Source organism: Cuculus canorus, chromosome 4, assembly GCF_017976375.1.
Source record: "Cuculus canorus isolate bCucCan1 chromosome 4, bCucCan1.pri, whole genome shotgun sequence".
In the NCBI taxonomy this organism is placed as follows: Eukaryota; Metazoa; Chordata; class Aves; order Cuculiformes; family Cuculidae; genus Cuculus; species Cuculus canorus.
In genome coordinates this window covers 54024448-54050804 of record NC_071404.1, presented here as the reverse complement: position 1 = coordinate 54050804, position 26357 = coordinate 54024448, and the positions used below count along the sequence as shown (strand labels likewise).

At 35.8% G+C, this 26357-nt stretch overlaps 1 protein-coding gene across 2 annotated transcripts in view; it reads left to right on the top strand.

The window, feature by feature from the left end:
- Nucleotides 1-26357, top strand: part of TACR3 (tachykinin receptor 3) — a 39789-nt gene that overhangs the window by 10858 nt on the left and 2574 nt on the right. For both annotated transcript variants that reach the window (XM_009571651.2, XM_054065414.1), the window contains 3 exons: nucleotides 6042-6230; nucleotides 7647-7797; nucleotides 23940-24136. In XM_009571651.2, coding sequence (XP_009569946.2) covers nucleotides 6042-6230; nucleotides 7647-7797; nucleotides 23940-24136 — 537 coding nt within the window. The remainder of the gene's footprint in view (nucleotides 1-6041; nucleotides 6231-7646; nucleotides 7798-23939; nucleotides 24137-26357) is intronic.

The following is a 26357-nucleotide window of genomic DNA, read 5'->3' as shown; positions in this document are numbered from 1 at the left end:
GTCTTCAGTTGCTTATAGCCATTATAAATACTTCTTCAGCTCAAACGCCCACTGTTTTTTAGTGTCCTTAGAGAAAAAGGTGTGGGGAGGTCCAAGTTCTGCGTATAAATGTCACAGAACACAGTGGATCTACAAGAGCCTCAGCACTCACTGACTTCCGAAGGACTGCATAAATTCCCCCGCTGGAGAAGCAGAACAGGTGTTAAGTCAGATGACATTGGAGCATCAGAAAAGTCCATCTGTTCCTCTTGCACACAGTTTATGGTTGGCTGTAGAGGCAAAAGAGCTGCCACCAGGATACCTTCACAGGGTCTTGCTGTCAAAACATTGTGTTTTCTACCAGTTCTACTTAACTTGGAATCTCTGGTCCACTAAGGCTGACTTTTCCCGTATGTCTTCTGCCTTTATATCACCCCAGTTTCCTTTCTTATTCTCTGCTTTCTCAATCCAATATTTATCTGCTATTATTCTGCTATTATTCTACATTTCTCCTTTCTTTGCTTCTCCTATTTGTTTTCCATTATTCTTGTTTCACTTCTATTCCTGTTTTTGCATTCAGCAAACTGTTTCCCAGTCTCAGTTCTTTTGCTTTTGCACCAGATCCTGCATATCATCGTTCTCCCTTTCATTCCTGGCCTACTACTGAACTTTTCTACACGAAGCCCAGCACTATTCAGTGCACAATTCAGACAGCTGTCTGCTGCTCCCCCTTGTGACTGGCACTTCGCCATACAATATATGTGAGGATATTAAACACAGTACGGAAATGAGCCCTAATGACAGAGCTACTTGGAATATACTGGGAAAACATCCTCCAGTATACATATGTGTTATCCCATACTTGGCCTCTTCACCTCACTAATTTTCTGAGCGACACCCAAGCATGGAAACTCCAACCTGTGCAAGCAGAAGCTTTCATCCATTATGGAAAGCCCTGGCCAAAACGGACAGAGATCAAAGGCAAGGGCCAACTGAAACACTAGCTACTGCTCCTTCATGTTGAGGCTAAAGAAACAGACAAACAGCTAACCTGTGTTAAGCACCCGTGATGTCAAGATACTTGCAGCAAACAAAATTGTAGGCAGGAGTAGCAAACCTCCTTTGTAAAGGCCAGCTAACAGTGCAGGAAGGACTCAATTCTCCTCTCCCAGATTCGGAGGTTAGCATCCAGAGACGGCTCAACTACGGAGGTCTTTCCTAACCTGCAGCGGAGAGCCATCTCACAATTTCCACTATCCTTAATTATGGGAATGATGGCTTCTCTGGGAAAATGCTACCAAACATAAACTGCAAATTTAAGTGAGGGTAAGAATTGTGGCTTTAAAACAGTAACTCACTATGTTAATTAAGCAATTTTAGTTCTAAGCCACTAAAGAACAAGTTAGATGCTTTATTTTAATTGTTGGTGGACTAGCTAATTAGAATAAATTAGATTTGTTATCAAAGACTTAGTAGTAGAGAGCTGTTAATACCTTCTTGACAGCTAAGTCTCTCCTGCACAAAGGCATTATTTTCCAAAAAGATTTGTCACCCGGCATGCAAATAGCCTATCTCACATTCCAAGTTGCGAAACTGGTGTTATTTCAGCATTGCACAGGGCTGGGTGCTCAGTGGCTTTCCACAAACCAAGCACACCCAGATGGAGCCCCTGCACCCAGTTTATTACAAAAGTTGCAAAGTGAATATGCAAGTACTTCCCTCTATAAATAACTGGTTGGTGGTTTATGTATCATTGTAATAAATTTACCTGTGATTGCATCATACAAGTTTTCTGCTGCACATATTCAGAAAGTAGGGTTCTGCTTCTAGAGGTGGGTAACCTTTTACTTGGAGATGTGGTTTTGTAGGTAGATGAGTGTATAATGAGGTGGTTTTTCTAAGGACCCTTTACTGCTAGGTTTTCCTGCCAAACTGGCAATCTCAGTGACGAGGCCTGATCAATATGAACTCTGTTGGTTCAGATATCCTGGATGTTCTGTACATTAGATTGTGAGTCTTTTGATCTTTTAATCAGTACAAGTTCGTTCTACTATTCTACTGAATGTAAGCAAATGTTAGTCCTTTACTGATTGCTATCGAGATGTTCAGAACAGTGCATACTCTTTTGCAATAGCTTTATTGAGGGAATGGTTAAGGCTTCTCTGCCTTCTGCCCATCTTGTTTACTAGAACGACTACCTGCTCCATTTTTTAAATCTATCTTGTACAAAAGCTAGGCTGTTAGCTTATGACTCAACTTTCAACAACAAAGACAAGTGGTCTGCTTTTCATCTGATCCTCGCCCTTTGACTTACCTCACTCAGATAGCCAATAGTTAAAATTTCCATCAATACAGCTGTATGAATCATTTCACGAAAACAATCCACATCTTCAAAGGTCAGTCAACAGACAGGGAGATATAACAACAGAATTTTATCTTAGCCAAAGAGAATTACTGCTGGTAGCTGTTGGGAATAGGAATAATATAACTAGGAATAAGAATAAAATGAATGTAGTAGAAATCTGACAATAGCACCTAAAATAATGTTAATGTGCAATCTGAAGAAAACTAGCAATTGAAAGGAATGATTCTAGGCTAGGAGGAGATGCCTTAAGAGTCCCACTAGTATGCAAAATTGTTGACTTGTGGGTCATTTCCTACTACAGGTAAAGATCATCAAGCACTTTGGACTGTATCTGACAGGCCATGCTCAAGCTAGCTCAAGTTGAAAGACAGGACACATGACTACGAACTCATCTTCACTATCAAGTTGTACTTACCCTTTGGAGAAAAGGGGAGCCTGAAGGTAGAGGGCTACAATCCAACTGATGTATATTTTCATGAGATCTGCTTCTCTCTAAGAACAAGACGTCCAGCACTTAAATAAAGCTATTTCACAGTTAGTATGTAATAACAAAACCACCAGTTTAGCAATAAGAAAAAAAAATGAAAAAGCATGTAAAGCATAGGGAGACTAATTACCCTGTGGAGGGAAAAATATATAAGCACAGAAAAAAACAATGCAAGATGAATAGGCTTGAAATTCTACATATGGAAATTGGTGATTCAAAACTGAAGTTGTTTTAGATGGCTTTCAGTTTCTGACAGCATTTAGATGTTTTAGGGTATTAGGATAGTTATCATGCCTTCTAGGGCCAGAGTACCAATATGATGGCAGATGTTGTATTTGTTACATATTTTATGGTTAAGCATGAACAGAGTTATTTTTGCTGAAGCAAATATCTACTCTAAAATTACTCATCTCTCAAGTACGAAATTGCCAAAATTAGAAATGTCTTGAAAGAAATTAATTTGCTGTAGCAGGTCAAAAGGGATGCAGAAGGTTACTTGCACAAATTCTTATCAGGAGCATTATCTTATGAATATCATTACTAATGTCTTGTACCTAATGTCTGTACCTAAGAGTCTTGGGCAAGCCTGCTTAGAACCTGCATAACTGTGACAGTTAAAATGTGTTGCACCTTGTTTCATTTTAAATGAGGGCTACTCCTCTAATTGCAGCAGAAATTATTAATCAAAAAAAGTGTTGATTAAAATCAGCGGCAGCTTATCCATTTATTTCAATGGATTTCAATTCAAATCCTGCCTAAAAATCTAGCAAACTATGTGGATTTGGAAGCACAGACCTTAACAGTCACCTAACAGTACAAGAAGGGTTCTCATGATCTAAAGCCAATACAGAAGATGAGAGCAAAAAAAGTAAACATCATAATGGGTTTTATGTATTTTTTTAATCTATGAATATCCAAAAGACAAACACAGACAAGAAAAAGCAATTTTTTTCCAACAGTCCTTCAATACAATGCCTATTACTTTTCTATAGAGGAAATAGTCTCTGAATCTATCCCAATCCAACTTTATGAGAGACAGAAATGTAGAGAAAGAGTAGATGAACCATCATACATCTTTATCTTACTGCATTTCCATTAGAAATTACAACAGACACAAGGAGGGAAGCAATATTGCAAAGTTAGGACAATATTTTCTCTACACATGTAGGCTGGAACAGGTGTGGTTTGTCTTTATAACTGTATTTAGAACCTCAAACAAACAGGGACAAGGGCAGTTACCAGGCATGAAGACTAGAGACCTACAATGGAAACAAATTCAGAAATAAATGGATCTTTAAGAAAATGTTGATAAACCTCAATAATCTTGTCAAAGATGATCAGATGGACATGTGTACTGTGAAAGAGAGTGTAAGTATGAGACATAATTATTTTTTGGCAATGTGTTTTCTTCTTCCAGAATTAGTATTAATCCTTGTCACTGATATAATCTGTTGAAAATGATCCAGACATTCCCCTAGAAATTTGGAAAACTCTTATTTTGTGTTGGAAGAGACCTTAAAGACTTTAGTAAAACATTCAAACTCGTTTTCATATTCATCACCATTTCTAATCTGTTTCAAGTGCTTTCATATAATATAAAAAACAGAGAAACACAGCCAAGAATACTTAAATTCTGTTCTTTTCCTTTTGACTTTTCTTGGTTATTCCTGAGGAGCTTCTTACAAGATTGCTATTTCAAGTCTGATTTCAGAAAAGCAGTGATTTGGGAACCACAGTCTCGAATGTCAATGCTAGTAATGACTGCAGAAGGGCAGAGCTTTGGTTTTCTGAATAAGCACTGACACCTTGAATGCTTCCATGGAAATTTCTTGATTTAAATTGCTGATTCATTAACTTCTACATTAATTCACAAATGTTGTGTTCCAACAATGAATAAAAGGATTTTTTAATATGCTTTGGGAACCATCTGGATCTGAAGCAAAATATTAATGTAAAAAACATTTCCTTTTATTGTTTTGGAAAACATTAGGATGTCAGACTAAAGAACATGTTGTTAGTTATACAGTATGTTATATCAGTAACATAATATGGACAGAAATATAGGCAGATTCTCCTTGGTTTTACAGAAGTACAAAAATTTCTTTCAATTCTGGCTAATAGTTATCAACATTCCCCCCTAATAGTGGAATAAATTTTGAATAATGTTCTTATTTTATTAATATGATTAATGATTTTGCAAGTCATTATTTGACCATTGTTAAATGAAACAAAATACAGTGATTAGGGAAGTTGGTGGAAAATAAGTTAATTCAAGGTTTAGCACAGAGATTGAAGCAGTATTCATGCTACAAAAAATGTGACAATCATGAGGTATGAGTTATAGTGTATATAAAATACAAAATTTCTATCCCCCTTTTTTCTTGCATCTATAACAGAGATCAAAAGACAGAAAACAAGACTTGTTTTTTTCTTTTTCTCTGTCTCTATGCCTTTCTGTTGCTCTTTTTTCCTAAGATTTTAAATAGTAATTAGAGTAAACTTTTCAATAATTTTTTTCACATCCCTCTAAAGTCATCAGTGTACATGGACTGCCAATACAATTATAGGGCAGAAAGAAGGCTGTTAACCTACATGAGAACAGAAGAACTGAGAAGGCAAATGAGATGGTTTTGTGCTTTATTCATATATTTCTCTTGGTGCTTTTACCATTCCTACATTGCCCGAGGAAAATCTCGTATGGCTCCTCTCTCAGTTTCTGTACCAATCAGTTGCAGTCTGGGGCTCTTTGGCAGATGAACTGAAGCCAGACTATGTTTACTGACATAAAAGCATGCAGACTTATCAGGTTCCTATAGCTTCTGGACAGATGACTGATAATCTGGACAGCTTGGCTGTTCATATTTTAATTAAAGATAAATCCTGTGCGAAGGATCCAGCTGTGCTGCTGCTTTTCAGTCAGAGTGTGCTGTAACAGGATTAACTAACTCTCTCAGTTGCTCTACTGGTACATTTATGGTTAACCATATGTCCCGCAGCTTTAAAATAATATCCAATGAACCCTGTTTTTCTTCCAGCAAAAGAAGAGGGTTCCTTGGGGGTTGAGCCACCCAAAGACCACAATGCCATCAGAACTCCAGGAAGACAAATGTCTTTGCTTTTATTTTTCACCATACCCTAAGCTTTGGTTGATTTAAATACATCCTGATCTCTGAAGGTTTCTAATGCACAGTTTTTTGCTTTCTTTTACAGGTATATGGCCATTATCGATCCCTTGAAACCTAGACTCTCTGCAACTGCAACCAAGGTGGTCATTGGGAGCATATGGATATTGGCTTTCTTGTTGGCCTTTCCCCAGTGCCTATACTCCATAACCAAGGTGATGCCTGGGAGAACTCTTTGCTATGTAGCATGGCCAGGTGGTCCAAAACAGCATTTTACGTAAGATTTTTTTCTTTTATACTTGTGCATGGTGTTGTCTACACTTGGAATGGATTTGGCAACAGCTGTTGAGTGTCATGCAGACACTACATGCAGAATAACTAAAGTCATTGATCACTGAGAAACATAAAACAAGTTTTCTAAGCTAGGTAGATATTTTAAATGATAAATAGAAATAATTTATTCTTTCCCATTTCTATGAGTGTTCTCAATCCCATGTTGCACGTTTATCATCATTGTTTCAGTTCAGATGGATACTACTTCTCTACCGGCAGAGATGGGAAGAGAACACGAAATTCAAAGAAAGCTTCCTTTTATCCTAAGCAGGAAAACAAGTATTTCCAACCTCTCGTTAATAATAAGATTTTTTTTTCTCTAACTCTCTCCAAGAGAGTATTGGATTTTCTTATTTCATTCTGTTACACTACCACAATTATTATCTCTTATATCTGTTCAAATAATTAAACTGTAAAACCTACAGTTGGTTCCAGTTTCTGAAAGCGTAGAATGTCAGTTAAATGAAATATTTGGCCCTCTCGAAGAATTAGGAATATGTGTTTAACTATTCATAGAAACATTCCTTTCATGTCTTCATTGGCATTTAAGATGAACTCCGTGCTCAAGGCTGAAAGCCTGTGTAACCATCCAGCATCAAATCTGACCATTTGCTCTCTTTCAGGCAAGTCAAAGAGGCCCCAGTCATACACAATTTTAAATTTTTTTAGCAGCCATGCACAGTTATTTCTTTTTAGGGCAGTAAGGTCACTTTCAGTAATGGCTGTGAATTCTTCATTGATTGTTCACAGGGATTTTATCTGAAGATGGCATTTAACCAGGGACTAACAGGAAGCTAAAGAAGTTATCTTTTTTTTTTCCCAGTTCTTACATCAGCAGTGATGACTATGTTGCACATGGGCAACAGAATCATGTTGCCAGCGTGCAACAGATCTGCCATATGAAGTACATTGGGTAACACACGACACTTATCAGGGCCCTTGTATAAGTATACCATTTAAATACTTATTTTCCTATTTTGTTTGTGGTCCACACTAGAATTCAAAATACCTAGCTTGCCCTTAAGGTACATGGCTGTATAATAATTAAATCAATTCAACTAGTTATGGACAAACACACCTTATTCTGCACCCACTAATCAAGATAACTAGAGTCAACTACTACTCATGCTAGTGCAAGTTCAGAATCAGAACTAGAAATGCAATAAAACACTTGCATTAAAATGTAAATGAATTTGTAATGCAATTAAAGCCTTTCAAAAAGACAGTGAAAACAACAAGGAATAGCCAGTCAATCTAAAACACACTTTGTGCTACAGTAGCGCTCTTGACTTCTAGGAGCCCGTTCCATTGGTATAGCTCCTCTCAAAGCATTTATCAGCTTAATGCTTTTTCATTGCAGGTATCACGTCATTGTGATTGTGCTGGTCTACTGCTTTCCACTGATTGTCATGGGCATCACTTATTCCATAGTGGGAATTACCCTCTGGGGTGGAGAAATACCAGGTGACACATCCAACAAATATCACGAGCAGCTCAAAGCTAAGAGAAAGGTACTGTTTCATCAAACCTCACTAAGTAAATCTTCATAACATCACCTGCAATTGTGTTGCAAAGTATCATGGTATATTCTTTCAGAAACACCAAGTCACTTGAAATAACAGTAATGAGAGATCTACTTCAATAAAGATTTGATAAGTTTGAGACACTATCTTCTATGTTCACTAGCTGTTCTTTTTCTAATTTTACTTTTTATTATTAAATAAAAATAACATTTAGAGTTTAACTTCCTATTCTAGATGTGGTGGCATATAGTGTATCTTACATGTAGAAACTAAACCAAAACATTTATCATTTACAGAGCTAAAATACTAGTCCAAACAAAGGCCTAGCAAACCATTAGTTCCTCTTAGTCCAGATTCTCATCCTACTGAAATAAAAGTGAATCCTGCTGCAATTTTCAATAGATTCATTCGCACACAGCTTTGAGATGAGTGCTGATCAGCCTGTTATATTGAAAAGTTTAGGTTTTAAATCAGCACCTTTTGATGAGAAATACAAACTATTTTTTCCAGGTTTTTTTCAATATTTTTCACTGTAATTATTGTCTAATCTAACAAGACTGTGGATTGTTTATGAGCAGCTTATTCAGATGTTTCCAGTTCAGTTTTCATGACATTTCAGTGCCATGAAGGCTTCTTTCCTGTAAATCCTTTTTCTCAACCTAACTTTTCCTCTTTGATAATACAACTCATCTGCTTCTTATTTCTGACAATTTTTATGTACTAAAACACATTTCACCTTTTGTGTTTGTAAAAATGGCACCCAAACATGGAGTTGTAACTTACAATGAGGAGTATATTTTCCATTGCTCAGTTTGCTTCCTGTCCTGTGTATGTATTTGAACAGTGGTATACACTACTGCACTGTAGCAATAGCAGATTGCAGCATACTGGGTCCCAAGACAACAGGAGATTTGCAAATATTGGAGAACACAGATGTTGTCATTTCTTTTAGGACACTGCCAGGAATTTGAAAGTGGATTTTCCCCACATACCACACAGAAAAAGTTGTTATGGCAAATGATATGTGAATGGAAAGATTAGGATCATTTTCTCATTCATAAATCTCCAGACTCGTAAGAAACAAGTGCAAAATTTCCTGTGGCAAATTTTGGTTGTCAGAATGGCACACGCCTAGACAGCTTTACAGTATGATGTGCCTCACACGAAGATGAAGGTGTTATTTATTTTTCTTTTATATACTTTTTTTAAGAGGGCAAAACACTAATCTCTTTTAACTAAGCAAACCACAGATTGACTAGTATTATCGCAACCATTGCCTTGTAACAGTTCAAAGACAATTTGGAATGTGAAAGGAGAGCAAATTATGAAAAATCCCTATGGAAAACTAACCAGTATGCTTTGCATATTTTCTCCAAGGTGAAATTATTGGACTATTTTCCAGAAATGCTGAAATCATTTTAATTTTTAACATTATCTATAGAAGTCCAATATTACCATTACAGTCTTTGTCACATAAGTTGTCATTTACCCAAAAGTGTATTTTCAAAATTACAAAATTACCTTTCCTACAGAGCATAAGCAGAAAACTATTTCACTGATCAATTAACTGTGCTATTACCAATGCTGCCTGTTCAGACAATGAAGAAAAAAGAAGCAAATACTCAGTGGAGGATGCCCAGGGTCTGACTGTAAAAAAACCTTAAGGAATCAATATCTGTAACAGACAGTTTGCAAACACAAGCGTGGAAAGAAAATTACTAGAAGCTATCTTGGAGAACCAGGAGACCACAGAACTCGAGCACCTTTTATCTTAATGACTAAGTCAAATAAACATGTCATTAAAAACTAAAGGTCTTTAAAAAAACAAAACCCTTTCTCTTACTATATGCTACGAAGAGTCCAATTAAATCCCTCAAATACTTTTGAAACAGCAGCTCTTTTGAACTCTATATGCAGCAGACAAGGAATAGCATCCTTAATTAAATTATTTTAAATGTGAGGGTACTGGAACGGATGCTTTCAACTCATGAAACATGGGGATTAAATTACAGGCAAATATATTGTAACTGCATCGGCGACTTTATTGGCAGAGCTCCATGACATGTCTTCAGTTCCCCTGCTGTGCTTTCCAGAAAGATTTATGAAATAACTGGTATTTGGAAAGATGAATCATAATTGGTCATTCATGGAGAAGAACTAATAGACTGGAATCCAAATAAAGCTATCACTCAGCCTACCTCTGACAACAGAACTGTGGTTTTTCTTTTATTCAAACAAAGAAATCATCTGTTTTTCTTGCTATTTAGCATGCAGATATCTAGACATACAGGAAGCCTGAGATGGCTGCACCTATAATGAAGGAGAAATACAAAATAGCTGGCTATACATTTCATTTCGTGCAATGCTACAGTGCAAAGGATGTTTGCTTAGGATTGTTTGAAATGCTGTGCAGTGTTAAGAAGGTGGTGAACACTTCATGTAAAACCTTTTAAAGAAAACATGTTTGCTAAGAAAAGATTTGAAGCTTAAGAAATTTGTTAATAGTTTGATAGATACTCTCATCACTTAATATGCGTGACTGTGCAAAGCACCCTAAATCCTTCTGAAAGCAACATCAAAGGATAAAGAATTCAAAGAATTTAATAGTTTGCACTAGAGGCTGGGCAACAAAGTCATACTTCATATCTTGAATGGCCAAAGACTCAAAATATTTAGGAAGTAGCCTCATGCAGTTTTGAATACTACTACTTTTTCTACTTTTCTTTGGCAGATCAAATGCCTGAGGGACCGAACCATTTAAATTTGCCTGACATCAGTCTTTTGAACTTCTAAACATCCCCTACATGCAGAAAATTTGCAGCCATTACCCTTTCTTAAATTTCCTGGCATGAAACTGACAGATGTTTATTTGAACATAATTTATTGTCCTACAATTCCCATTTTCACAAGATGGAATTATAGTTTGAATGCTGCCATTCATAACTGAAGTTTATATAGGTAGCTCATAATGTTACTATCAGTTTTATTATGCCAAAATTTTCTTTATATTCAATTGCAAATGATTAGAGACTTGGTCTCAGATGTTGTCTCCACACTTTTTTTTCCCCCCTATCTAACTTTCTGTTCCAAACCCTCTTACAATTTTACTTAAGCTGTGAGAAGTGATAATCATGTACTGTAAATCAGTTACTATTGTCTTTCTCAAGAGATGCAGTTCTGATACAATTTTCTTCTGAAAAAATAGTGTTTCTCTCAACAGCAGATGCCATCGCCTTGTCCCAACAGGCAGAATATAGAAAACAGAAAAATCTCCCCTTAACTTTTGTTTCTTATCTTTACAACTCCCCTTACCTCTATTATGATAATATGTCACTGTGCATCAACATCACAATTTTCATAATTCCTCCACTTTTATGTCTCTGCCTATATTCTTTGCTTCTCCTAACATAGTTTGAGGTGTCATCTCAACTGCAATGAAGATCAATTAAAAGCCAATATGAATTTTTTTTTGCAAGTTTGCATGTAGAAACAGAAAGAAACCTTGTGTTTACTCATTATTCACAGTGTTACAGGAAGCGCTGGAGAGATGATTACGTTCACCACCACAACTGATAAGGAAATTTTCAAAGTTTTCTTTATATAATTTGACAGGAAAAGTAGACATCTCGTATCCATTTACAGCCAAATGCATCTATTTAATCAGTTGATATAGTAAATGAAATACAGTGGAGGAGAAAATGCAAAAGCAGAAAAGTCAAGACTTCCACTTGAAAAGAAAATAATATTCAAGATGGTGTGGAAGTGTAAGAGTAATGATGTCACAAGAATGACTTTTTAATATGAATTTGAAATATTACATAGCTTGAGAAGCCTAAACAAGTAAGACAGAAGGACACACTTTTCCAGGTTAGGGTCAGAACAGTTTTATGTAAATTCAAGAATCACTCAAAATTACTCCCTGGAAAGTTTTTGCCAGGTAAATAAACATATCCAGGTGAAGTCTTCAAGTACTACAAGTAAGTATTACAATAATACATCCCCAAAATTTTGAATAATTTTCTGAGATACTTACATGAACTATTTCCCTGCTTTCACAAATGACAGAAGTAAACAAGAGGACAGAATCTAAGCAAATGTTCTCTATAAGAACTGCTGCATGAACACTTCACACATAACCAATTAAACATATTTCTCTGGCTTGCTCTCTTCAATTGTTTTGTTGTTTGTTTGTTTGTTTGTTTGTTTGTTTTTTCTTTTATGGACTTAGAGAAAGCCCAAAGCAACTAAAATGATAAAAAATAGAGAAAAAATGTCCTGGACTCATCATTTTGGGCAGAAAGGGTCCAAGAAATGAGATGATCAAGGTTTACAGAATCACAAAGGTGGTAAATAAAGTGACTGAAGAACTCTTGGTCCTCAAATCTCAAAATACAAGAACTAATAGGAGAACAGTTTAAGGCAGGTAGAAGAGAGAGCACTTTAAGAAAGGGGAATTTAAGATATTCTGAGACTCTCTCCTGCCAGATGCTATAATCTCAGAAGGTTCAGAAAGGGATTAGGCAAACTAACAACATAAATAGACACTGAAAGGATGAAGGCACAATGCACCCTTCTCTAATATAATTCTGGATGCTGAGGAAGTATTATTAAAAGAAAGGATGGGAAATGGCCAAGTTCATGGGATGTCCCTAAACAGCACCTCCTATTGCTGCTGCCAGAGACAGACTAGTAGGCTAGATAGATAACTGATCTGGGAGGACTTGTCTTATGAATTTATGTGCCTTTTTTATATAGAAGTACAGCTACAAAAATATAGTTCAGCACATTACTCATGACTACTCACTGACTTTCAGTGCAAATAAAAGGCAGATTTTCCTTTTTTCTTTTTTTTTTACCAAATATGAATACATTGTTAATGTATTCATGTAATTATGCAAGTAATTATGTTATTTTAATATGTTATTTATGTTTATTTTATTATGAATTGTTAATGAATTAATGTTAATATACATTTTATACTACATGGCACAAAATAAGAAAAGCACTAGTTAGAAATAATGATACTTTTGCTGGTATTAAGTGGTAGCTGAACAGGTCAGGATGAAAGAGAGAAGCTGAATTGTTTCACTATAGAGTAGTTTATTAACGGATACATTTAGTTAAATCGAAAAAAAAAAAACACAAGTGAGTCAAAGCTTTTACATCAAAATTATTGGAACACTGAATTTGTTATGAGCACCCACAAAGGCTGACACAGATTTGGAAAACCAAGACCATACTGATAATATAAACCTTTTTAATCATAAAACAGTCGATGAGAAGAGTACACTATGAACTCACACGTCACATAGCAAGTAATTCTGAAATCAAAGATCCTTGTTGCTAACAAACAACCACCAAGTCCAAATAGACAGAATAGTTAGACAGTGCCCCAATTGTAAAACCTCTCAGCCATAAGAAACAAAATGTTTTGACACTCCAGGTCCAAGGATTTGTCCTGCATGTGACTTCCTACTTTCAGTCAATATCATCTTGAAACACCACTTTTATACTAGAAATTTGTTCAAACTTCTTGAGGGTTGGAAAATAATTGTCCCATACTCGTAGAGACAAATAGTCTGTCAGACTCGGTGGGTTGCTATTAATGCAATAGTAATAGTCACTGCTTGCAAGTATTTGCTATTACAGTTAAAAGCTTGCAAAAGAGGGATTTTTTAATCTTATTTTCTCATATGCTTTACAAAAGCTTCCAAAGAGTAATTAGGGCTAGAATATCATGTGGATATCTGTCTGGCAAAAATAATAGAAAAAGATATCTTTTGCTATTTTGATCAGTAATATAATTCCATAGATACTAAGAATCTCAGAAAGAATCCAAGCAGAGTATTGGCAGAAAAATTTGATTTGGGCATTTTCATTCACCATTAAGTTCTTAAGTTCTTGCACAGTCAACATGTATAATGACAATATATGCCCCACTACCTAAACACATACGCACAGAAAGGCTTTCTTCCAGCAGTACTAGGCAGCATGGTCAATACTGTGAGAAAACTTTTTTTAAAGTTTTAAAAAGTTCTGTTAAATCCTTTCCATTACTGAGTGGATAGATTAATATCTACTGAAAATGTAGGAAATTAGCAAAATAATTCTTAGTGTTGTGTACTGCAATTTTTGTTTTATAGTCTCACTCTTCACATGCTTAACAATTGCCTGAGACATGAGTTACTGTGGAATTGTTTTCCTTCCATGTTAAAAAAGGCTAAAATAAACTATGCATAACCAAAATATTTTTTACAGAGCTATTTTATGCACTTTGGACTCTGTGAAAATAGAACTCATCCTTTTTCTCTTTCAGGAATTTTTTCTGGGAATTTCTTTTCCTTTTAATAATTTGCCCGTACTATCAACAAGTTTTCCTGTTGTAGTAAAAATACAGTCAGACCTCCCGATAATTTTCTGAACATCATTAAAACAGCAAAATAGAATGAAATTATTGATTGATGGTTCTGGAAGCTGCTGTCTATCTACCAAATAGCTACAACACACTCAGCAGCAGTACTAGCTTCCACTCATTGTCTCAAGGTTTCCTAAAATTCAGCTATGACCTGTGAAGGCATCACTCCACACTCATCCTCCATGCCTGAAGCAGCAACCAAGGCAGAGTAAGAGAGCAGTAAACTCTAAAAATGTCTTTATGTTTTGCATAAACCTTGCTCAAGTACAAGTATTTACTGATAGACTGATGCAAGCTTTCTGGTTAAACTTTCTTACACAACAGCAGGCAGCAACTGCAGGACAGAAGCTGGGTTAGCAGACTGTGTGGTCAGTGTGTAGGCTCAGGACTGTGCGTGTAGAATTTCTGTGATGTATCTCTTCTATATTTCTATACATCATACTTACAGCAGAAAATTCACGTGAAAAATTAGGTGTAGTCACAATCCTAGGGCAAAAATTTCTGTTTAGTAGTGCCTCACAATCTCAAGAATGAAACTACACTAAATTAAACAGCCCAAAAATTTCAACAAACCACTCCAATATTAGTGAACTCATTATGCTTTTAAATGCATTGCTGAATTGAAACATACACATTCCTTAATATTAAATCAAGACAGCTACGGGAAAGACAAATTAAAACCAAATCAGATTTTCTTTTGTAGTTTAAATTTTAAGCATGTTTTTTTGGTTGGTTGTTTTTTTCCAAGACAGCCCTCCTTTCCTCTCTCTGGATCCCCAGAGTTTCAAGTTCGGGATGTGACCCTCCAAAGAGATAACCTTAACATCCCACCTTCAGGACACAGTATGTTCTTTAAGTTCTAAGGAAATTCTTTGATCAGTATACAAATAAACCTTGAAAAACTCAAAAGGTCTGTTATTGTCTCTGAATATATCGCATCTAATCTGCAGTTAAAGTTATCTCATTACATATACTAAGCCACAATGCTTATAGCTTTGCGTAAATATATACGAATTAGAGAGAGCTCATAGGAAACTTCTTCTGCATTGACTTCTTGTAGAAAAGTCATGAACAAATTAATTTTAACATGACTTTTGAGTCTGTTAAGTTTTCTGGAATAGTTCCCAGCACTTGTGTGTGAAAAGTCCAAGATCAGTACTTCTGAAGGACTATGGTGCCACGAGCTGTATATCCATCAGAGCAGAACTACAGTTCCAGTATTACACTTACACACTTTTACATTCGTTACATGTTTATATTCAGGTACAAACAAAACATAATTTCAGCACGTCTTTTCTCAATTAAAGCAGAAGACTATGTGACTACTTCCTTAAGACTAGGTGTGCGAGACCTCACTAAACACCTGCTATAGTAAAAACTTACAAAGGGAAAACCAGATGAAACAGCCCAGAGATATCAAACATGGGGGCAGGAGCTGAACTACAAAGATCCTGCAATATTCTATATCTACTTTTTAGAAACTGGTGAAAACTATTACCTGCACACAGAGGTAGTCCTCTGCCATGTCTATTGATACATTTACCTAACAAATTTAATCCTTTAACTCAAGTACTTGATGCTTTAGAAGTTTCTGTACTGCAACATTGTAAACAAACTATTCAAAGCACCTTTATGCCATTACTCATTTTCTGGGGTAAGTAGAAAGAGCTTCTTTGATTTCTACAGGCTTTGGATCAGGTTTCCTAGAAAACAGTTTCAGCCACCCTGGCATGGGTCAGGAGTGTCAAACGAGTGTGCAGTAATGGTTGTTGTCTTGACCATTATGGCCAAGTAGTGTGGGTACTTTAACACTTGAAGTAATGCCAAAACGTCTGCATGAAAGCAGAAATAGCAGATGTTGTCAGGAAAATGACACTCCTAATACTTCTTAGCAAGAATAATTGACCAGAGCAGATACCACCTTTTTACTGACCAAATATCATCAAAATGTTCCATGTGTGAGTTACAAGCCTCACTCTCTAAATAAGTTCATAACCTTATACAGTCATTCATGGAGTAACAAAAATTAAGTGAAGTGCATCAAATGCAAAACATAAACCTCAAGAATCACTGACATTAACATTTTCCTTCCAACTCAATTTAAATTAAAATAAACCAGGGGATATTATTAATCTTGTCTTCTTAGATGCCAATAAATACTTTTGCTTCAGCCAAGGGAACAAGGGAAGACGTTACTACCATTGCAAATGCAAAATTATGATGGCAATAAAAAAAAAGGATTTATTTGTGGGTTTTTTTTCTGAACAGGATTTTACAATGCATTTTAAATAAGTCCAGTCCAGGAATAATTCAGTTCATCTTCAGGTAACATAATCTTATTCCCATCAACAGAAAAGAATTTTTTCAAACTATGTATTAAATACTCTGTACTCTCTCCCATGATGTTCTTGTGCCAAAATTATAGAGAAATATGGTAAAAATTAAAATGGTTTATAATTATTTAAATCACTTATTTAATTGCCCTAAGTGATTAAGATAAAAATAAAACAGTCCAGAAGACTGGATGCTTTCTGTATGAAACAGTGAAGCGTGCCCCATTTCTCATCCCTGGTCAGGAAGGAAACTATTGTAAAATAAGTGATAGTGTGAATTTTAAGTACAAAAGCACTAGATCAGCTTTTTCACTTTTTTTTCAGAACTTTTATCTCTGTTGGATAACCATATCCAGTAATGTCAATCCTACAGCAGCCACTCAGAGTAATCACTTCTGATGCCACTCCAGGATGAGGACTAAGGCAATGATACAAGGCTATTTACCTTTACTTGTCATCTAGGTTACAGGAAAAAAAATAATTTAAGCAGCAGACATTAGCATGTTGTCTAATATCTAAATCACTCCTGAGAAGTTGAGATATCTCTTTTAAAGAAAATAACATAATTACTTGCAGCATCTTTTCTTCCCCGCCCTCGATGAAATGCTAGTAAAGTCATGTCTTCTCAAGGTAAAGGGCCTGAGCAAAAGATTTACCCCTTTTCTTCAATGAAACAGATACTTCTTGACATATTGAAAGAAACTTTAAGTCACTGTCAAAGCTGTGTTCAGTGCAATGTTAGAAAAAGCATGATTTAAAAATGGCAGTAGCTACGACCATTCATTAAAGATGTCGGACTTGCTTCGACATAGTGGGGCGAACCCACATTTCACCATTTTTAAGACACTAATCTGATTCAACTCTATTTATTAATACAACTGAGTATCTTTTTTCAACTCTACAGCTTAAGTAACAAAGTGATTGTGAATTCTGCCTGCAGCAAGGGATTATGTAAAATGAAATGAAAAGCAGTTTCTTTATTTCAAGCAACTGAGAAGAAATGCATAGAGAGTATAAGCCAGAAGAATTGAATGATTTGTCAGGCACTGGAATTGACAAGCTCCTGCCTGAAAGACTTCCAAGCTTCTAAATGTGTATCTCCTCCAGCAATTAAGAATCTATCCTTTCTGTTGGCTAAAGGAGCACAGAAAATCCCTGAGCTTGTCAAAACTATATGAAGAAAGCCACAGTAACTGGTATCTCAGAAATCAGTCCTATCTCTGTATTAATACCAGCAGATCCTAGCTTTGATCCTAATTTTCTGAATAAAAGATAGATAGTTTACTCCAATTAAGCATTGTGGAGAAGCAAAAAGGCATAGTGGTGTTCCTCTCTCTCTAGTTCTTAGTGAACAAGGGCCATGTATGTCCTCAGGACGGGGAGGTGGATTTTCTGACTGTATTCTCACATGTTGGGAGAAATCCTTTTGTGCACATGCTGCTTTGGTATTTAACTTATTAAAAGAACACAGAGTGGAAAGATAAACACATTACAACACCCAAGACTATCTGTGAGTTGTGTTTAAGTCATATTCTTGACAAATTATCCATGAGTGGGTAAACAAAGTTATTCTTATACTGTATAAGTTCCTAAAGTGTTTTCTATGCTTCTCATTTACATCTGCGTAACACCTATGAGTAAAATTTCTGAGTCTAATGAAGTGTGTGATATTGGTGCAAATGGAAATCAAAGGCCAAATTCCTGACCTTGTGGAAGCAGCAATATCGAAGGTATCTGGCCTAAATCTTAGGTAGTGATGGCAAATCAATGCCTTGTAATGATGAATTGCTATAACCCTCTAGCAGCAACTTAATCCCTCAGAAAAGTATATTTTACTCCTAATCTTCAAGGAGAATGCTACATCTAAAACCAGACTAATTTTTCTAATATTTTCATGCAAAATAAATACAGGAGGACACAAACCACATTTTCTACTCTTTCTGAGAAGAGCAGAATCTTAGCTCCTTGTTCATTTTTACTGCTACAAATGTTTCACAACAGAGGTAAACTTGTATACTACAATTCCAATGAACTTATATCTGTTTCCTTCTTTTAAATATATTTTTTCCTATTAAATACACAGTTCAGAAGACTACCAAGTACATAAATTAACTTATTTTAATAGACAGTTTTTATTAACCATAGGCAGAAGTGTTAGGCTGGGGCAAAAATAATTGCTGCTTTTAATCATCAACTTTAAAGCAGTATATCTCAGCTCAGAATGAAATTTATTAATCAAAACAAGAACCACTAAAATCTAATTATTTTTGCCGACAAGAAACAAGTGTATTTATTCTGGTAGAATTGAATTCTGGAGTCCTGAAACTGATAGAGTCTTTGAACATGCTTTGAGCTGCTTCTTGGTTGTGGAAAACATATTGCAGGAAGCGTCAAGATGCTTGAAAGTGCAAAAATCTGTGGGAAAGAAGTCTGGCAAGTAAGCTGGGTAAGGTAGAGTTTCATAGCTCAGTTTGTGTATCTTCTGCAGACTCACTTCTGAGATATACGGTCGGGCATCATGAAGATTTGTTCTTTTCTGATTGACCAGAGTTGGACGTAAACATCGCAGTTCTTGGTGCATTTTGTTAATAATGTCCTGGTAATACTACTCTGCTCTGATGCCAGGATTCAAGAAGCTGTGGTGGATAATTCCATTTGCCAACCATCATACAGTGATTGTAACTTTCCCTTGATGCAGCCTCAGTTTGAGGAACTGTTTCAATATTTGCCTCCGTCCAGACACTGCACAGAGTACCATCAACTGCCGTGTAGAATCCATCTTCTGTCACATAATACAAAGCAATGAGAAAAAGGAACATTTTTGTTGTGAAAAGGAGAACAGAGCAGACTTTGTAATGGCAATTTTTTTAATTGTTGCTCAGCTCATATGGCACTCATTTATTGAGATTTTTTGATTTTCCAGTTTGGTGCAAATGTGGAACAACTGTTGAATGGTCAATGTTCAGTTCTTCTGCAACCTCTCAAGTGGTTTTGCTTGGGTACACTTCAATATTGGCCTTCAATTGTTTGTTATCAATCACAGAGGGACATCTGAAACCCTCTTCACCCTTAAGTCTCTCATTTCCACTACAAATTTTTTTGAACCAGTCTTGAACTGTACATTCAGTGACCGTCCCCTGGCTAAATGCTTGGTTAATATTGCTAGCAGTTTCTGCTTCTTTACAGCCCCTTTTGAACTCATACAATGAATCACGAGAACAATATTAAATAAACATTTAATCCAAAATAAGCTTTACTGTTTACAATGGTAAAAATGACAATTATTTTTGCACCAACCTAATAATTCAGTATCAGCAGAACATGTTGATGAAAGTCAAAATATAAAATACCTTGAGTTTACATCATACTACAAATCTAGCCTCAAAACCTGCATGAAGGTTGCACAACTGAAACACTCAGGAACACTCATTATAGCAAAAGTCCGGGGACAGAAGCACATGCCTTTTCCTGCCATGATGCCCACAATAAACAAACAGAAATTGAGCAGAGTGCCAGGGGAACACAGTGCCACTGGGACACATGTTGGTGATGTTTACTGCAACCACACATTTTGGAAAGTTCTATGGTAGCAGGAGTAGAGTTAGACAACAAGCACAGCTGAATTAGTATTTTTCTGGTTTATGTGCTTCAGAAATGTTTCCTAACGCACAAGAGGAAACCCTTATTAATGAATCCTATGCAACACAACAGAGGATAAAACAAATATCAATATCTAATATCTAGTGAAGCATCACGGTGTGCTGGGAAAAGACAATCAGGCTTTTAGCGGCAGATTCATACTTGGGCTGTTTCACTTTTGTTTCCTGTATCTTCCGTTGAGCTAAACAGTTTACTGGCACTCATTCGTCGGAGTTTGTATCAAGTAAACTCAAGGAACCCATAGTCAATATCATCAAGAAATGAAGCTTACCACTGGAAAGAACAAGGCTAGGGACAAGAACCACAGCTCTAAACAAAGGTATGGCCTTGCACACTGCATGTGGCTGTCTCTGAAAGAGGAAAGGGAATTGGAAACAATCTCCCTGCTTTTCACTTTTCTCTCATTCTTCCTTCCCTCCATTTCTGCCAACACATTCTCATTCTTGGCTGATGAAAGGAGCACAGACTAGTGCTTTTTGATTCCTCTCATAACTTCTGTCATCGACTTCAAATTCACCTGTAACTGCCCTGTGTTTCAAAAAATTTTAAGCTACACGGACTTGCAGTATTTCGTTTATCTTCTCTTTAGGTAATATGTCAGTGAGTGCATTGTACTGCATAAAGACTCAAATGAATGACAACTTAACCTTGACTTTTCTTAAACATTGCTTTTTGCCACAAAAAATAGTGCTCTCTTTTTTCCAGGAAAAAAAGAAACACTTTACACATTAATAAGGAAATCTCATTTCATGCCTCCCCCTAAGCATACACCTACCAGTATTATTGCCATTCACTTTAGTGAAACTCAGACTGATACAACCTCATCTGAGGGAAAAAATACACTTTAAATTTATGTAATTTTGGTTATTTGTGAAAAACAGCAGCAAACCTGAACAATTAAGAATGTAGTTTGCTTCACTGTCTATCATTCCAGTGACTTGTTACTTCACTAATTAAATCAAACACTAATGGCCATCTAAAAATCATCTTTTGGTTGTTACCTAGCTTAACTATCTGCTTCAGAAATTTCTGCTTTCAGCATCGTGACAACTTAATATTTAATTATGAATTTCCAGACAGAAGCAGGAGAATTTTATGGTGATTCAACTGTTTTAGAGAGGAAAGTTTCATCTTAAACAAAAGAGTAACCTTGCAGACAAAGATTTCGTTTTCTGGGAGTAAATTGGCATTACTCATTTCAAAGCTTAACAAAAAAAACAAACCAAGAAAACACAACAACAACACACCAAACAAAAAAACCCCAAAGTTAAATTTGCTTGAATTTGCAAAAAAATAAATTTTAGTTGACTATTTTCCTTGTGTCATAAACAGTTATTTGGAGATTTCTGTTACCCTGAAGAAAAACTGAAATACTATATTTATAAATATATAGAATAAATATGTACAAACCTTAATAAATTTTGTGTTAATTTTTGGGTGCAGCAGTTAAAATAAAAAAGCTATTATTTGTACAGCCTATGAAGGTTTATTAGCTTTAGAAGACCTTTAGTAGACTACCAGAGCATTACTTCCCTTCCCTAACACAGAAAACTAGCCTGCAAGAATTTGGATGCTAGCGAAAAAGACAAACAACTTTCTTTTGCAAATGTTGTTAGCAAAATTCAGTATGCCAGACTGGCAACCAGCACTCTTACAGTAATTTCTAGAAGCTCTGGGGCATGAGTGACAATGTTCAAGTAGATTAAGCTACATGGAAAGCTCCACTGTTTCAGTTCAAGCACTGCACAAATGAAATGTTCAGTATAAGTATGGATTTGCCTGATTACACTTTGAAATCTTGGAGACAAAAAAAAAAAATCCTTCCATTTAGTATCTATGATATTCCAACGAGAAATAATTCTAGGAATAATTTCATATGTACAGCTGGTACTGCAAGATATGCTAATTAAATATCATGGCAAGCAATTAGACTCTCAAGCGTTCTGAAATTACACAAATCCTGAACAGTGTTGAAGTAATATTTATCATCCTTAGCAGGTATAAAAGCACAGCAACAAGCAAAGTGTACCTGTGAATCTATGGACAGAGAGGTTAAAGCATTGTGGTGAAACAGTGGAATTTAGTCTTCTACCTTTACAATGTGTCCACATAGGTGTAAAAACTCAGCAGAGGAATAGTGGAAGTTATGCAAAAAGGAGTAGAAAAGGCATCCTATCTAATGCGAGACTCTGAATTGACAACATATTTTCATGGTATCATTTCAGACACATAATTTAGTCCAGAAGCGCCTATTCATTTGCAGTCAAAACCTGGTTACTCTCTCCAAAACCATCTCATACACAGCCCCATATACATCTACACATGCCTAAATACAGCATACAAATGTACACTCCCCAAAAGTGAAAGTAATACTAAGTTTTAGTGTGTTGCCTTCCTTTCGATAATACTGATCTTCTTTCTCCAATGATTTACAATTAACTGATGAAAAGTGCTTTAGAAGAATCAATTGCTAATAACGTTGTTTTATGTGTGGGCAATTGCCCATTTAGTATCTCTAAGTGATGAACAGTACGTGTAATAGTACTAGTAAGAAATCTCATAAACAAAGTCTAGTACAGTACAGTCCTAGCCAGCAGGAAAGCTTGTAAACTGGTGCCAGATATTAAAAGAAAAATTGCTTTGTTTCCCACAGGAAGATGTAATGTGAGTTAAGGGTGATATCATCATCATCACCATAACAATAATTGTAATTGTAATAATGCAAAATTATTTAATTATATTAGCTGAACTTTTATAAAAATATCAGCCTAAGAAATATAGATATGGGAAATTTCAGCTCTTTTTTTTTGTTTCCCCCTGCCCTGGCAAAACCACAAACAGTAGGAAATGTCGCCTTGTGAGGAGAAATGAAAGAACTGTCAACAGCAATCCCTATTATTCCTCAGTATTCACAGTATAAATGAATAAGAGAACCTCCAACACAGATCTATAGTATCTAGTTTCATTTTACCCACAAAACCAAAATCTGTTGTGTAAACATGTGAAAATGGAAGCTGAGCTAGTATTTTGCATAGCTGAACAGGGAAAGAAAGGAGTGAAAATTTCACATGACTCAACTTTTCTTCACGTGCTTCAGGCACGAAACAAAGCTCCTTGTCATTTGTGTTTTATGGAAACTACAGTAGCTAACAGGTGTTATGATGCCTGCGGGAAACAACAATAATGATCACTAGCCAAGGAAAAATTTAGCTTCTGAAACTGAAGAGGATACTGCAGCTGATCATTTCCTACAACCTAGTGTTTACTCAAGTCACATCTAATAAATGGGGACAAGGAATATACTTGCAGACCACAACAGAAAAACTCGCTAAGGCCAAGGTCAATTAAGGCCAAAATGAGGTGTCCAAATAAAACACCCTGTAACTTAACTGCATGGTTAGGTTTACAGAAAAAGTAATATTTTAGATAGAAAAATATAAGTAAGAAAATTTATTACTTGGAAGAATCGAAACAAAAAGTTAGAGAAGACTGTCATGTTATTTTTCTTAAGAAAAAGAGGATCTCCAGTCAAGGCGGGGGCGGGGGGGGGCGTTGTGGGTGGGTCAGATTAAAAGGAAAATTATATAAAAGCATATACGTCTTTGCTTTGACTAACTTCAACAGTCAAATGCAAGAAAATCGTTAGTGGATATTGAAATGCCAGCTCAAATAAAAAAGGCTAATGTATATTATTAAATAGTGTTATTACTTCCTTCTTTCAGGTGGTAAAAATGATGATTGTGGTTGTGCTGACATTTGCCATCTGCTGGCTGCCCTACCACATTTACTTCATAGTTACTGGGGTCTATCAACAATTAAATCGGTGGAAATATATTCAGCAAATCTATTTGGCCAGCTTCTGGCTTGCCATGAGCTCTACAATGTACAATCCTATTATCTACTGCTGTCTTAATAAAAGGTAAGAGCTGGTTATGAAACAGTTGATGTGCATAACTTCAATGAGAATATAAATGGCTTAAAGAGGATAAAAGACAAAGAATTTTCACTTGAACAGTTTTCAGTCAGTGGGAAAGAAAACAAAACAAAAAACCTTCGTTAATTTTGTACTTGAAATGAACCCAAAAAAACCAAACATGCACTTCCAGTAAATACTTCAGTCTACTTAGAATTTCAGAGTAAAATTCATTATTCAGAAACCAACTCTTCCCGTTTCTGTATGCAAAATTTAAAACGTATAGCAGGTCAACATTTTTGGATTTCAAAACATTAAAATAAAGAAGTAAAGACAGTCATTAGTGAAATAGAGTGTAATCTGTATGTTCACTAAATGATTGTAGCTACAGACTTGTTTGGCAGTGCTGGAAGGATATAATATAAAATGTCATTTATTGTGTATTTTATACCTCATCATTAAAATTCTACTGAGCCTAAGATCTGCAACAGGTTGATAAAACAAATATTTATATTCTCATTGCTCAATACTAATTTACAGCATAGCTGCACATTACATTCCGAATTTCAAAGGGATTTCTCTTGTTGAGTTTGGGGAGATTTTACAGATATTTGGCAGTTTGACGCTACCAGATTGCAGAATAAACTCATGTTTTTCATTTCAGCTTACAGGATCAGCATCTAAACAAACATCACCCTGGCCATCCTCTTTGTTAGTATTTCTTCTCGTATTACTGGTTAAAAAACACTAAGAACAATGAATTAGTTCACAAAACCAGTCAGCATGAATCAATACTCAACAAGTAATCTTAAATATTATTTGAAATCTCTATTGAATGAGCAGCCAGTGTCAATTTTAAATACTGACAAGATTTGTACCAATGTTGTTAAATATTTGCAAAACCCCACTAAATAGGATGCAGTACCTGTCAAAAGGAGTCTAATCGAAAATGAAGGGACCAATTCTGATGAGTTTATAATGGTGCGAACACACTGGAACCTGCCTCCTTGATGAGAATAGCTTATGATGTTTAACATTCATAGTCTTTAAAATGTCAAGTTAATGTCTGATTACCTACAGTCTTCTGCCCCTTTTGATCATCTACAACTGTTTAAAGAAGAGGTAAAGTTTTAGCATGCCAGATGGAAATCCTAACTCAAATGGGGAACATCCCATTAATTTCAACAGAAACCAGACTTCCCTGGGTGTCCAGTGTCTGCAAAATCAAAGGCGAGGAAGAACCAGGCCTCATATTTTCTCAATTACTACCATAAAACCTCTACATTATTGGCTTTTATTTAAAACCTTTTTCTGGCAGAGTTATAAAAGACATTACTCATAAAAAAATTAATATCATTGATGTGGCTTATGTGGACACCCGAACACTGCAAAATCAAATGTCTGGATTAAAGAATACAAATCAATAAAAAAATTCATCATTTTGAGACATACTAAAGGTCATCTTGTTCAGATTTTAATGCAAGAACGAAATACTGGTGAAAGTTTTGTTATAATTAAGTTCCATATTGAAATCAAGAAGCCGGGACATCTGCTTCCTTTTCATGCACTAGGGAAATACAGCCTGTTGCTAGGAGGCAGTATTGTTAACTCTGCAGAATCCAGTATCAGAGAGTCATAAAACCATCTCCAGCCTCATCTTCTGGGCCAATTAAGATATTACTCACGTATTTAGATAAAGAGTATTATTTCAAGGTGAAGAAAAACCATGCACTGAATGGGAAAGAGGATAAAAGGTGAGGTGAAAAATAATATAGCCTAAAGATGTTAAGGTTTTACAGCTTCCTTCACTAAATCCATTTCCATCAGAGGTTCTTTCAATACTTTTTCATAATGTGGACTGTATCTAAACAAAGGAATGCTGAATAGCAAGCTATCTGCTCATTTGCCATCATGTGACAGCTCTGTGCCATAAAAAAACTCAAGGAAGCAGGTTATTTCTGTGAGAGCACACAACTCACTGAAAACTCAACCAAATTTTTACCTGTTGCCATCACCGTAGTAGTTGAACCATTGCTCTAAAAAGCTTATAAACACGATAAGCAACACAGATGACTGTTGATACAAAAGAAGAGAAGCAAGACAAGTGAGAAAGTCTGAAAAGTTTTAGGAACGGGTGAAAAGGTGTTCTTTTTCAGGTTACACATAAACATGCAGCGAATTGTTTTTCTGATGTATTTAACTTCTATTCTGGAAGTACATTTACAAA